The sequence below is a fragment of the Merops nubicus genome, unplaced genomic scaffold, assembly GCF_000691845.1.
Source record: "Merops nubicus isolate BGI_N331 unplaced genomic scaffold, ASM69184v1 scaffold9074, whole genome shotgun sequence".
In the NCBI taxonomy this organism is placed as follows: Eukaryota; Metazoa; Chordata; class Aves; order Coraciiformes; family Meropidae; genus Merops; species Merops nubicus.
The window spans coordinates 84279-99926 of record NW_008602256.1 but is presented as its reverse complement, the minus strand read 5'-3'; the positions used below and the strand labels follow the sequence as shown (position 1 = coordinate 99926).

General features: G+C 37.6%; 1 protein-coding gene across 1 annotated transcript in view; it reads right to left on the bottom strand.

Annotated features, from left to right (window-relative positions):
* The window catches only part of RNF17 (ring finger protein 17), a 50100-nt gene that overhangs the window by 18266 nt on the left and 16186 nt on the right, over positions 1-15648 (bottom strand). The window contains exons 13-22 of the mRNA XM_008938290.1: positions 13517-13678; positions 12361-12550; positions 11741-11906; positions 10171-10361; positions 8625-8763; positions 7989-8139; positions 7173-7288; positions 4620-4740; positions 3779-3896; positions 576-794 (exon numbers count right to left, since the gene is read on the bottom strand). Of these exons, the coding sequence (XP_008936538.1) occupies positions 576-794; positions 3779-3896; positions 4620-4740; positions 7173-7288; positions 7989-8139; positions 8625-8763; positions 10171-10361; positions 11741-11906; positions 12361-12550; positions 13517-13678 (1573 nt within the window). The remainder of the gene's footprint in view (positions 1-575; positions 795-3778; positions 3897-4619; positions 4741-7172; positions 7289-7988; positions 8140-8624; positions 8764-10170; positions 10362-11740; positions 11907-12360; positions 12551-13516; positions 13679-15648) is intronic.

Below are 15648 nucleotides of genomic sequence, written 5' to 3'. Positions count from 1 at the left end.
GATGAACGAAAGGAGAAATAAGAGGCAGAAAACAAGCAACCTGCACTAAGCAATGGTATTTCTAGTACCCTCTCTTCAAAGAGTACACACTAATACCTAAATGTTACCTAAATATCTACCAAAGGAAGGCTGATACACTGTCTAGAAATTGCCTTCAAACCTTCCTAAATCCAGCTTAGAATCATGTTGAAAGAAGTAACTTGACTGAATTTCTGTGACTTAGGATACCCTTATTATTTCACAAGACTTCTAATGACGGAATGGGAAGCAGAAAAGAAGCAGAAGGATTTAGTCTTTCTGGACAGTGTTGCATTTACCAGACCCTGGTATTTACTATATTAAAGCTGTTCTGAAAAAGGAGTTAAACATGTACCTAATTAAGAATCACAAATATTTTAAAAAAAGCCAACATAATGCCAATCTGTCTTCTGTTCCTATACTTTCCTCAACAAAGTAAGGTAAGTCAACAGCATTCAAAAGAGTACTCAGGGCCAAACCCTCATCAATTTATTTTAACTATACTTCACCAGATTCTAATAAGACTGCCTTGAGAAAAGTTCTTTGCATTTTATTACCTTTTGAGCATACATTTTGATGACAGCCATTGTATAAAAATTTTACTAGGAGATACAACATGACTAATTTTCGCTTGTAGCTCTTTTTTAAAAAGTGATCTGAAATGTCCACCCACAGATTCCATGTCTGTAAGATATAAAGTTTCTGAGGTTTCAGGGACTTCTTCTAGAGGAACATCCCACACTTCACTGGGCCTTACTGCAGTATTTGCAGTGTACCTGTGAAGAGCATAAAGTAATTAGAATGGAAAATTTAAATACATTCTAAACAAAGTGAAAAAGAGCTCTGTAATCACAGTTCAACATGACAGGAATCATTCAACATGAAGAAGAGTGAAGAATAATAAATCTGAAAAGCAGAAAAAAATCCCAATGAAAGACAAAAGTATTTCTAAATGCTACGTCTGAAACAGTAATAATTTATTTTTATTCTCCTTCAGAAGGTATCCTTGCACATTCTACTGACAGATGAAAGCACTATGCAATATAGGCTGCCAGCAGAAACGCAAGCCTGACACAAATGGGCTGCTGAGCATTCACGGTTTTGTCTGTCTTTAAAAGACATCAAACTACTAGTATCAGGGTTCTGGAAATGAATGCTGCCTCAGAGTTAAAGCTGAAACATTAAACATCTAAGATGTGTAAATACTCTTTTCAGAAGTAAATAATACTAACACTAGTGAAACATTTACCTTTCTAGCATTCCCTGAGGATGCAAACGCAACACAACTGGTCCTAGCACTTTCCTAAGTAGAGCACTGAATGATCTACGGTCATGACAAATAGCTTGCTGAAAACTTTTTAAAACTGTGAACTAGATGGAATAAAGCCCAACAGCAATCAAGAGTTGGCTGGTAGCTATTTTGAGCCACAGCCCAGCTTAAAGTCTGTGTGAATCGTGCCAACTACAGACATAAGAGATTGCATCTTGAAAATAAAACAAACCCTTTTAATGCAAAAGAACTGGCTTCTTGTAAACATCAAGACTGAATGAGACAGCAGGCATGAGTTTAGCTGCTGGTAATTCCTGGGCCTCTAGTGAAAAACTTTTTTGTTTTCAGAGATCTACCACTTGTCTCTCCTTCCACAAGAAGGAAACAAACTGCTCTGTCTGAGAGAAATCCTGTAATGTACTGTGCCATCCACTACATACTGCCATGCAAGTGGTTCCTGATGCAGGAAACTTTGGGGTAAAGCTGCTAACCTGCAGAACCAGGGAAGAAACGAAAACCACAGCTCATAAACGTGCTTTCCTTGCATACTACTACTGTGAACTATGAAATGGACAGAGGTAAGCTGCAACATAGGGTTGCCTCAAGTGAAATACATGTTATATGTTTAGACAGCCCTTTCTCTATTAACTCCAGTGAAGCATTATCACTGCATATGCACCAGAAAAAGAAATCAATTTGGGATGAAATTCAGATTCCAAGGTTTCTTCCTGGAATTCCCTATGGACTAATTCCTATCCCAATGCAAGTGTAAGGTGACTTGCTTGTCAGCAAGCCAGCTTCAAATGGAGTGCTGTGTTCTCCTGCTTACACCGCCTTATACTAGTTTAGAGCTGGCCTGGGTATCCCTCAACAGCATTAAATATTGAAGGGTAATCATAAGCCAAATATGATTCTAAATGACCTAAAGTAGGTTTAAATTATTCAGTAGTCTCTTGCTTTTTTGCAGACACTAATCTTCACAAATGGCAAATACAGTGAGAAAAAAGTGACGTTAGAGCTCTGGAGGGCTAGAGACTTACATGCACTGGAAAACAAAGCAAATCCAAAACCCTCGAAGTTACCCCTAGAACAATTCCCTTGCCTCTTCCTCCTCCCTGCAACTGGAAACATCATTCCAAGTAGAAGATATGTTGGGAGAGGGGCTGCAGAGGTGACCTGAGAGAGGAGAGGCCAGGTGCTCCCCCATGGGGGACATGGCTCATTTCAGCTGTCTCTGCAGCAGATGCTCACAGAACATGGATGAGCCCTTCAGTAAAGCTGGTGGCACCTCTAATTTAATGATGAGCAGAAAACACCAGGGAGAGAGATAAGGGAAGAGACAAATAATAACATAGGGAACACCAAGGTCAGAAGGGTTGAAGGCATTTTGTGGGGGAAGAGGCACACTCGTCTAGGGACTGAGGCCAGTGGAGGGCCATGCTGGAGCACGGGAAAAGAGCAAGAAGGAAGGAGCAGCTGGGAGAAATCGCTGTGTCCTGACCCCAACCCCCTGCACTGCTCACGCCTCACTGAAAGGACTGACTGTAACCTGGTGTAGGAGGGGCAGGAGAGGTGCTTCCAGCAAACTTGAGCCTGGGAAAGGGGAAGGGCAGGTGCTAAAAATGTTTCTCTTTTGTGTCTCAATCCCTGAATGTGTAATTAAGTACTTACGCTAATTAATAATTATGTTAAATTAAGTCTGTTTTGCCCACAACAGTACTTTGTAAGCGATTTCCCTGTCTGTATTTTAACCCATGAGTTTTCTTGCTCCCATTCCTTTTATTTTCTCCCCATCCCAATTAAAGGGGAAGTGAGCGAGTGAACAAAACATGCACATTAGCAAAGCTAACACTGTTACACAGCAACTTACACTAAAGTAATACACACACTTAGTTCTAGGCCACAAGCAGGCGTCTAAGTATAGCTGCAATACAACAAAATACCCTAGTGACGGAGACAAAACAGTTCAGCTGTTACATTTAAATAAAGCTGCTTAACTTAAAAAAAATCTGATTAAAAGTTGTGAGCAGTACAAGAAAAGCATTACTAGGATTTAGTTATTTTTCTGAGCCAGGAGATGAAAATCCATGTACTTGTTTCCTCCTGATAAAAGTAAATTCAGGAATTACCTTTGGGATCAAAGCTTTCTATAAAACAATATATTAATATTTATTTTCATCAGTATTCAAAAACAATGAAAATCAATAAATACTCTTCCATTAATACAGCCTATGGATTATCTTTCTAAAAAGATTAAAAAAAAAATTAAACGAAGCAGTGTGATCTCCTTATTAGCCCTATCTCCTCCACCAGGCTTCCCAACTTTTCTGTCCACCGCTGTCATAGCTGGTTATCTGAGTATTTGTTTTCTAATAACAGACCTTCCAAAGAGATTACCTACTTTAGGTGCAGGTTAAGCACACAGAAGTGATATTCCGTTACACAAATTCAGTACTTCCAAATACTTTAGGTTATGCACAGTGTATTTACCCAGATACATAAGATGCTAGGTCGTCTTCTACTAGCTGGCAGTTAATACTAAAGCTTCTTCCATGAAGAGCAGAAAGGTCAAAGAGTTCAACAGATAAGATGTTATTATTTAATATTTCTGTGAATGAATAATATAAACATAATTAGTGGCCATCAATGACAGTATAAAAAATACTTATGGCTTTGAAGGCATGGCAAACGGCACTATAATTGTAAAATTACATTTGATTTATAAAATAATTGATTCTGAACATCAACAATATGTAGAGGCTTAGCTTTGCACATATCTGTAAAATTAACTTAAAATAAGTTAATTTTACCTATAAATACAAAATATTTTTGTACAAAGAAACTAACTGCTACATGTAATTTCATTTATTAGATGGGTTCCAAACCACCATTCCACAGCTGCTGAAAAATACCTACTGCATATTAGCAACAAATGGTATTGAGAAAAATTCTGCTAAGGCATATATGAGTTATCATTTTTTTTGGTGACGTTTTAGAGCAGCAGCGACCACATTCCAGCTACTACTAAAGTCAGGAAGACTCAAGGATAGCTAGTTCTTTTGAAAACAAGCCCATCTTAATGAACCAGGATACTTATGTCACTTAATGCTGGTGTGGTCCATCAGAAAAGACATGAACAGAGCTTCTGTCAGAAGGTGTATCTGCTATGTCTCATCCGACTGGTTCATGTTTAGGTATATCCAGGCTACCTATTGCAAGTATTAGCATAAGCATTTCAAATAATCGCTATTTAAGATATGAAAGTTCACGCTTCTACATTTGAGTTAATTCAGCAATGTTTAAATGTAAGTTAATACACTTAATAGCTTACCAACAACTGAACACAGCAGAAGTTTATCTTCAGTCATTTCTTCAAATCTTTCCTTGGCTTCTCTCTTCCACTCATTTCCCCCTTTAAAAGGCTCAATATAAGCCAGCCTGCACCCGATTGCCTGAAGAATAACTCAAGTCATGTATCTACCATCACATATCAAGACCACTTCATTACAGCCAAACAACAGCCTTTGCTCTGCACTGATGCAGGACAGTAAGACAGAGTGACCTTGGCTTCTGGTTCCACACTACCACTATATGGCTCCATTAAAGACGAACCCTGCCCCTCCTGCTGGCACCTGAACCTCAAATTCTGATACATTCTTGCTATTATTTCTTGCCTTCCCTTACAATAAAATTGGTGCAGGGATCACGAAAGATTACTGCAGAGAGTCATGAGGAAAGCCTTCATCCTGTTTTGCTTATGATGTAATAACCCAGACTCATCTAAGACATGATTATACCATTGTAGAAGTCTGAAGGACTGAACACAGAGACACCACATTACCTAGGTCAGAAAATTCCTGTCAGATTTTTTATAAGTATTGGTTAGGAGACATAAAAAAAGAAACACACAAGGAATCAGAAGAGAGTAAATACTCTGAATAAAAGATTTTTTGCTTAGCCATCCTTACTGCCAATGTTGGAGGCTACCCCTACTATGGCTCAGTTTTAGATTAACTGTGAATGTTACTGTTTCCTCCTCGTTTGGTACACTGGAGGAGAGAAGAGTAATACAGGTAGAGGAAAAAGGGAAGAAAGGAAATAAAGGTAATAGGAATAACAATATTTCTAAAGGTAATAGAAATAAGAATGTTTTGTGCAAATCTTCTTAGGACACAGGCAGTCAGGAAAGTGAAAATAAGACTGACAGGTTAAATAACTGTGAAGAGAAAGGGCTGCTGCAGATGACAAAACCAACACTACATCAAGCACTGCTCATTCCCATCTTGGCCAAGACTTCTGCACAACCTGAATCCATCAAAATGCCTGCAAACTGTATTAACAGGCTGAAGAAAGTCCAGCTTCCCTTGTAACTGCTTAATTCAAATATCTAAAATAACCAAGTTATATTTGAGGCAATGCAATATTTGATCATGTGTGAAGACTTACCAATGACTACATGCAACAGGATAGGGCTGTAGAAGCAACCTCACTTCTGATATTCTTAACTTCTGAATGTTTGATTTTGCAATCTTGTGTTCGCTCATGTTTCAAAGAATTTAAAATCTTTAAAAATTAGTGTTTTTTTTTAAAATAGAAAATATTTGAAACCATAGCAACACACAAGCAGACTCAAGTCTGTCGATCTATTACTCTCATTACAACTAATAGCAACAGGAGCTCACTGCTTCTTACGCAGACTTCAAGTTAGCAGAGGGTTTCACCCTAACCTATATATGGTATAAGAACGTTGAAATTTGTGAGTAACTGATGGGTTCAAGTTTTTTTACACCATTCTCTAGTGGTCATATACCCATCTGTATCCAAAACTCTTTAGCCTCTTCTCCTTTATGTTCAAAGTGAGGAGGCCTAGTAGTAGGTGCTCAAGAGCTGACAAACTCTTTAACAGATCTTTCCGAGGATTTTTATTTGGTCAGTAAAAAGCAATCAGCTGGAATGATGGGGTAATATGCATCAAAAATCCCAGTACCCTTCTTCATTAGCCGCTTTGATCTGCAGCATGAAGGCATTGCAACTGCAAGAACTTTTTGCCGTTTTCAGAGTATTTCCTCTCCCTTGCTGACAAAAAAGGCTCAATTACTTTGGCTGAAACTTTCCCAAGAAACATATGCTCAAAATATAATCAAATAAACCTTGCTTTCAGTAAAAGATGATGGCCAAACTCGGTTAAAACGATCACTATTTCTGGTGCCTACAACTGGTTAAAAAAGCCCTACCAACATACGAAGTTTCAAAGTGTAGCATAATTAGGGTTGGCAACTAGTACTATCAAACAAAAGAGCTGAAGAAAACAGATTTTTTTTTCTGCTTCTGTGTATTTGTTATTCAAAAGAAATACTTTGCCATTTCCTTTCCCATTCAGTTTTCACACCTTGTCACAAGGTGGCAACTCCTGCCAACAGCTAAAGTTTGGAAAACAGCAAACTTTAAATGCCATAAACCAAACAAAATATATATTTTTTAAAGGACTATTATTAGATTATCGTTTGAAAATGAAATTTAAAACCGTTTTCAGCTTACTATGGAGTGAAAGAAGGTATCTGAATTAAACACCCACAGAATGCATATACAGCTCCTCACTATGGAGTGAAAGAAGGTATCTGAATTAAACACCCACAGAATGCATATACAGCTCCTCACTGCAAGGTAACATTAGATTTTGTTTAGAACTGACTGATATTAAAGAATTTAAGAGTTTTCAATGTGTACCCAAAACATATCAAATACGTTAGATCATAAATCCATGTGAAAAAGAAATTGCGTGACATTTTATTTACTTCAGAATCCCTACAAGCCTCTCTTTCCCCTTCCACCCACTGAGATGCTATTAATTTTGAGTATTTAATTCAGGCAAGCACCAATTTACCTTTTCTGGGAAGCTCAGAAACTCTTTTTTTACTCTGCATATGTCTTTAAGAGGTAAGTGAGCAATGTTGCCGAAGTCAACATATCTTACCATAACTTCTTGATCACTTGGCAGCCCTTCAAGAAAAACAACCCAAGTTATTCAAATAAAATTGAGTATCTGATACAGGTTAAAGAACTGGAATTTCAGAGCAAAATCCACATTTACACCATATAAGCATAAAACGACACGTTTTCAAATGCTCTGTAACTCAATTCAAAGCCTACACTCTTTAAGAGCCAGCTCTTTCAGGTTCCTAACAGACAGGAGTTAGCATTTCAGTCCCCTTCCATTTAATCACTTTATGAGACACTGGTCCAGTAAATGCATGCCAAATAGACATAAGCATACAGGCAACACAGAGATCAGCACAAGTACAGACCCCATCCCCTTTGGAATTACTGTGGATAATTATTAATCCACACTAGTTACACTCAGAGACTGCCTGTAATAGACAAACTTGTAGTGCAATGTGTAATAGTAAGCAAAATATTAATGAAAATAATTACAGAATAGAATTTCAGTAATATATAGAAGATTAAATATACCCTTTCTCTTAATTTAAAAAAAAAAAAAAAACAACCAAAATGCGTAAATCACTCCATTAATAGAAAAAGAACATAACATGAATTAGTACTACTGGCTTTATGAACCTATCTGTTAGAAAGCCTAGTAAAAATAATGGCTGTTTGTTATTATTCATATCCAGTGAGTGAATCTGATCTAGATGATCTGATTTTGCAACCCAGCACTGGAATAGAAGAACCAATACCTCACCTATAATCTTTGCTCTGTACCAATTCCCATCTTCCTGCTTTGCAATACAGGCTTGGCCTTCAACTGGGCAGACAACTTCCAAGTTCCCATGCTCATGTTTATATACCTCCAGAATTTTCTTTGAAAGAGCTAAAGAATCCAAGCTATCTCTCTAAAATAGTAAGAACAAAATATACATATACAGCAAACATTATTTAAAAAAAAACAGTATTAATGGCATTTTTGCTCTTTCAAGGGACATTTTTCCTAGTAGTGTACTTCCTAGTCTTCCCCTCTTCAAATTACACAGTTGTTATGAATATGGAATGCAAATTAAAGCGCCTAAATGTTCTTGAATATTGCCCTGTTCAGTCAGCACTCCAAACAGAAGAACACTACAGACTCACGTAGATATTAGCCATGTGTAACAAAACTGACAAAAAAAAAAAAAGCTAACTTTCTGTAATTCTAAGAATTACTGGAACTAATCTAGGATTTTAGGAATTAATCTCATCTATTACTTGTAGGAATCCAAAAACTGGTAACAAGTGACAGAAGTTACGGAAAATGTAGCTTATTTAACGTGGACTACAAGTGGCTCAACATTAACATGTCTGTTCAGAGTTTTATTTAAATAGACCTTATTTCTAAACTTACCAACTGGAGATAGAAATCATTCGGACTATTAATGTGACAAACTATGACAAACACTTCTTCTTTTTCTTGTGGAATCTTAGGTGGACTATAGTGGAAGATGGTATTATTTTCTAACTGACTGGGAAGCTGTGATCTAAACCTGAGGTAAACAAAATGAAATTCTGAATAAATTCTGTCAAAATTAACTGAGAAGGAATCCTTTTATCTTCAAATGTCAAGTTTCCCATAAAAAATGCAAAATGGTCTTATAAAAATAACTTGATTCATGTTTGTAGGAATAGCTTGAACTTCCTTTCTTGCAGTTGGTGCAGCCAGTTCTCTCTTATATCACAAATGCAACATATGAAGAATGAAATACGTCAAGTTGCCCCTAAGAAGATTTTATCTGGGATGCAGTAGCCTACATTTAAATTGAAAAAAAAAAAAAAAAGCTAAAATCCACTACATTGACAAAGTAATTTTTTTTTAGATTTCCTTTTCCTGATTTACAAGAAAAAGCAATTAACTAAGGAATACAGGTGCAGTAAAAAAATTCTCTCCTACTGATCTCACTAATACAACTATAAATAAAATATATATATCCAATATAAGTAAAGACCTTTCTCTGTGTGTAGCAAAATGAACTATTATTTCCTACAGATTTGCATGCCGTACCCATGTTCCCAAACAGCGAAATGGTCATGTTGCTCTCTGTCTCCTCCTGCCTCTTCCACTGCTTCCTCCAAAGCAGTTCTCCTCTGTCCTAACACCAACATGAAGCTGTTTCTCCCATTTACTGTGCTGCATCACGCCACGTGGCTGGGTCAGACCTGCTGACTAGCCTGTCACTGCCTATCAGCCAAATCAGACACAAGACGGATTTCTGTATGTTTCTCCGTCTGTGGCAGACACGAAGGACTTGTCCTTTCACCCCTTTCCTATTTAAAACTTGTACAGAAAAAGTTAAATTTTGTAATTTTTGAAAATGAAGTCAATTAAATAAAGTCCTGACTAGTGCAAATGAGGATGTGTCATGGTTTAGACTCAGCTGGGAGCTGGGCACCAAGTCGGCACTCGCTCACCCACACCACACCCTGAACAGGAAGGAGAAAAGGGACAGAAACGACAAAACCCGGTGGGTCAACATGAAAACAATATAACACAAAAGGAGCAATACACAACAGTAATAACAGTAACAAAACAATATCTAAAGCAAGTGATACACAGACAGATGGTGGCATGGGCCCAGCCCACCCTCGGCCCTTCTGCCGCGGGCATCACGTCAGCACGGTACAGAACAACCCAGGGGCTGGTCTGGCTGTCTGTCCCTCACCCCCTCCCAGCTTCTGCTGGAAACTCACTCCACCCTAGCCAAAGCAGGGCTGTATGCCACAGTGCTTACTACTGACGGTGGAAAGAGGATATCAACAGATATGGCTGAAGATTAATACACCACACGTTAATGTATCAAACACTGCAAAAATGACTTGCTTGGTAAACTTCACTTTAAAAGTGTTATGCCATTATAATTTATGGCTAAGAGCATAAACTAGAGGAAAACACATACCTTGCCAAGTCTAAATAAACTAATGCATCCTTGACAGACACTGGCATGTTACTGCTTATTTTACTAAATGGAGATTTTTTCAAATCCACAATGAGAACACCATCTTCTTCTCTAAATATTGTCATTAAAACAACTTTATTCTCTACCATTCCTGAAAACTTTGTCTTTGCTTCCTCTTCCCAACCTTCACTCTGTGTTAGGAAGAAAGGAAAAGTTACTTAAGGTATCAAAGAATGTTAAATCAAAAATAAAAATAGAGATAGGAAAGGAAAAAAGGGATAGGGGAAGGGGAAAGGGAAAGGGGAAGAGAAAGAAAGAGAAAGAGAAAAAGGAGCACAGACACATCTGAACAGAGGAAATACTGAACACACTGTTACATCCTCTAGTCCATAGCCAGGACAGCACTGGACAGCATTCTTCTATGATGGATTTGTAAGCTTTTAACTGCATACAACTGAGACTGCTGAAAGGGCTGCAGTTTCCACCATGTTTTTTTTAACAATTCAAAGTTTCACCTCCTCTGATTGTTCTGATAAACCAGAATTGTGATATGCTCTTTCATTTCTCCTCTCTCAATTTGTTTCTAAGTTTATTCTTACCTATTTGTGTTTGCATACAAAAGTAAAACGTAGTTTGGCCAATTTACACATTCCTCATCACCACAACATCCTTCTGAACATTTTATCTACCTTGAAAAAGCCTGTCTGAATTTATTTCTTTTTGATCAAGTTAATGCACTTCTCATTTGATACTGCAAACTTGTGGGTTTAGGTGTGAAAAAAATGACAGTATATATATGGAAAGCATTTTACCCACCCCTTTGAAAATTGTCCCAGATCTTTCCTATTAAAGCTATTTGGGACAGCATCAGCCTAGTAAAAAAAACCCCAAACCAATCAGCAGTTATACTGTCAGAAATGCACAGCTGCACTGGACATAGTTCTATCCTGTGTGAACACGGCAAAAATAAAGAAAGCCTAATAAATAAGTGAATATTGAAGAAAATAATGCTGCAATATGCCCTTTTTCTACAGGAATAAAGGCTGACAGTACTTTATTTGTTACACTGGAAGAGAACAAATAGCACTTTTCAATATGTGGCAAAAATTTTAAGTAACAAAGGCCAATCCCTGGAAAGATTCTCTTAAAAATTCTGAAGCCATTTGTTCCCTGCTTGGATGATTTTTGAAAGTTACTACTTGCACAGAGTTAACAGACAGCCATGAGATAAGAATATCAATTAGTTAGTTTGTTTTTAAATTTGGCAAAAGAACATGTCTAGAGTAAGAGTAGTGAGATTTAAGTCTGAAATATGTATTTGTAAACACAGAGGCTTTTTAGAACAGTCTGCTGTAAGTCTGTGTTTCCTTTCCAACGAATGCAATGTCTTTTTTATAAGAGATGATGTAACTTTTTTTTAGTTTAAGGAAAATATACCCTGTACTCCTCTTGAGCTTCCTTTTATTTATACTGGGATAAGGTAATTTTAAGTTACCTATTCAAGTTCTTTAATATAAATCCTAGGAAGAGAAAAAAATCTTCTGAATTAGTACAAACAGCTTTTACTTACAGCATTTTTAGGAACAACATCCTTCAATGAACACCGTACTGCTAAAGGAGGAACAGCTGCAAGTTCTGCCTCCATATTCTGATCAGGCTTCCTTACAAACAAACAAATGTCATCCGTTTCAATAGTTTGCAGAGTAGCAGGTTCAGGCCTTTCAGTGGGAATACATCTATCAGCAACAGGAATAAAAGCAGTAGTAGCTTAAAAGGAAAAAAAAACCCAAACACAAAAAAACCCACCAAAAAAACCCCAAAGCCAAACCTCAGACTTTAAAAAATAGAATTATTGCATCATTACTGCAATAATCGGCATGCAACGTCATTGAAATGTAATTACAAGGTCTCACTGTAATGCTTTTCTTTTTTTTAAACATTGAGGACTCACATGTTCTCTCTTTGCAATGCAAGTCTAAGTTAAACATTTTAATGCATGAAGGCTTTGACAGTCATGTACTTACACTGCCACTTTTTCTGTAGGAAATACGTACATACAGAATATGTATCATCTGTGTATCTGGTTATCTGCTTGTGTGAAGCTTATAGAGGGCTTGTTTCTTAGTAGAGATCCTCAAGTAACAACAGTCAAGTACAACTGCAGACAAAAATGTCTCTCTGTAAACATACCCTGAGAGAGTTAGAACTACAGAGCTCCCAAAATCAATCATGAATACTTCCAGCAGTGCAATATCACAAACTTTGTATCTTATTGGACCATAAGGCTTCCTGTTATTTTTAGTTTTGAGGGGAATTAGTTCAGTGATAGTTCCACGGCACCACATTCCAGTTTCCTTATTCTTAATAAAAGTTCCAGCACCTGTATGGAAGCAAATAAAAAAAAAAAAACAAAAAAACAAACCCAACTAAATTAAGTATTTCTAGGTATTTCACACTGGAAGTATTATCACAGTTCTGCATAATGTTCCATTATTGCCTACCTTCCACACAGGCAGTAAAAGTGCTACTGCTAAAATAAAGACACAAGGATATTAAAAACCTTGCCTTGATGGCCACCAAAAGTTTTCTCCCAACATTCACTTACGCAATATCTGTAGGGCAAACAGAAGGTGTTTGGCTTGTATTAAGAAGTAATTTCTGGCAAACTTTCTACACATCTTAGTATACTAGAAGTAGCAAAAAAACACTGAAGTTGATAGATATTATATACTGTTAATCAGTTTTCTGAACACCTTCTAAAAGTAATATTGTCCATGTGGGCCAGAGAATAACTGTAGTATTCTAGTAATGTATTACTGTCTAGTAATGTATTACTGTCTTTCACATTTACTTCTAGAATGTTTTCCATGTAGTGAGTGGACTAAAACAATCATCTGTCCACTCGAAGGGAATCTTGCTTGTGTGAGAGAAAGCTGTTTTACTGACGTAAAAGACGAACTAGGCTCATCATTAAAATTAGTACACTCAAAAAACTACCAGTTAACAATTACCACCTAGTGCTGGAAAACATTAAGTTTACAGCAAGGTCGTTCTCCTGCTGGTTACTCTAAGCACTAAATTTGTTGAGGTTGAGAAGAACTGCAGTCGTTTTTACTTCTACCGTTCTCATTTATATGATTTAATAAAAGTCTGTGTTACCAAATAATGTGTACAATATTGTCCAAAAAGCATTAATTGTAGGTTCCTGAACATATAAAGATTGCTTTACTATGTTCTTGACAAATGTAAATGGGGTGAGGGAGAAAAAGAGGAAGCGATACTAAGGAGGACATACTGCAAGATAGTATATTAAGCTAATGTAGACCTTTAGCAATTATTTATTTACCTAGCTCCAAAATATCTGAAGGCAAGAGAGATGAACTCTTACTACAACAAAAGTTTTTCAGTTTCTTCGCCAAAACTCCTGCTTCTTTCTTCTGTGAGTATCTCCGAATATAGAAGTGGCATGGATCTATAACATGGGTTACGAACACTAACTCTGTTGAACCTGAGTAAGACATAAAATGGATTATCAAACACTCTCTAAGAGACCCCAACAGATATTATCAGACATGCGACTTGGTTTATGTTGCAATTACCACGATAACATTATCTTAAATAGCTTTTCATCTGACAAGTCTGCTCACACTTGTTTCAAACTATTACCATGTTTGCTTTCTGATTAAATCCACTCTTTTGAACTACATCCCTTATGCTACCCTGCAAAACAAAGGCTGTCTCAGTGTTTACAAAGTGGCAGCCCAAATTTAAAAAGGTAGCTCAGAGTTTGTATTCTGTTTAACAGAAACAGGAAGCTTCTAGAAAGCAAATGAGAGAGCTTAAGACTCCTGCCTTATAGGTACACTTGCCTTAACAAGTACGCTAAGCACTTCCATGTATCTCTTCAGTGATAATGCATGAAGATCAAGCAACGGCCTAAAGCTAGCCAAGAGATGGCCCTATATCATACAGTATTTCTCACTAAGCCTCCAAATCTTCTGTACTGCAGGCACCTCCCTTGATCTGGGATCCAAAATGCAGGTTTGTCTTTTTGAAGATACTCACCGAAGGTGGTAGATGGGTCAGAAGCTTTTAGAAGCCCAGCAAAACATAATTCCTGCCAGAGTATCTATACCACAAAACTTCCTGCAGAGTGGTAGAATCAACTACATCCAATGCCACCAACGTGACTGATCAGGGCACAGCAAACACACATTTTCAGCATCCTAGAGCACAACCATCTCTATGCCCACCTCTGAACTACAACTGATCATGGGCAAGATGGTACACAGAATCTGGTGTTCAAAACATTGCAAACATGTATGCAGGACTGTGCTTGGAATTTTAGGAAATGCAGTGTCCAGAACAGATGCATGATTACTCTTGGGCACTCCCAGTGGAAAAGATGGTATCTGAGTAAAAAGACTGAATGACTTGAAAGATTTCACCCTCTCTAGTTCTTCTAGATCACCCCTAGCCAGGATCTCCAGTGATTACAGGAGTCATCTAGCTTTTATTGAGTAGTCCAGGAAATGTATGTACTAACAGTCACTTCACTAGATCAGCAGAGACCAATATATCTGGCCAAAAACCTAACAGAAGCTGGACCAGTTCTGGATCACTAGAGCTAGGTGGATCCAGAAGAGATGTCTTTAATGACATCTGAGAGGGCATCTTATCCATATTTATAAATCATATCTGAAGGACAGGTGTCAAGAGGATGGGGCCAGCCTCTTTTCAGTGGCGCTGAGTGACAGGACAAGGTGCAATGGACACAAACTAGAACACAGGGAGTTCCATCTGCATGTAAGGAAAAACTTTACTGTGAGGGTTACAGAGCACTGGAACAGGGAGCCCAGAGAAGCTGTGGAGTGTCCTTCTCTGGAGACTTTCAAAACCTGCCTCAACACCTTCCTGTGCAATCTGCTCTAGATGAGCCTGCTTTAGTAGAGGTGTTGGGCTAGATGATCCCCAGAGGTGACTTCCAAGCCATACCATTTAGTGATTCTGTCTTTAAGATGCTAAAAAATGCAAACTAAATGCAAAGAAAAAATCCCAACAAACCACAGCTGCCTGAAAAGGATTTGAAAAATTTATCAAACATTAATAATACTGATAATTAACCTTACTAGCAGGAGTGAACACAAAACGCATTTTATCAAACTTTGAATTATGTTTCCCATAATCCAAAAAGATTCAATATTGCACAAAATACATACTTTAACTCAAGCTGGTGTTTGGTAAGGCTCAAACATCACACAACTGCGACAGTCGTGAGATGTTTCTCCATATGAATTCTTTGGCATCTAATAAAGGGTGAGCACACACCACACTAGCTTCAGTATGGGCACTAGGAGAATTTCTCTGCTAACTACTAATTTCCATAGTTTCTTATGGACTTAAAGTTCTAAAATTCCCTAACACTCTGCCAAGTGTCATTAAAAGCAGCCAGTGAATTCACAGACTACTGGACAGGAA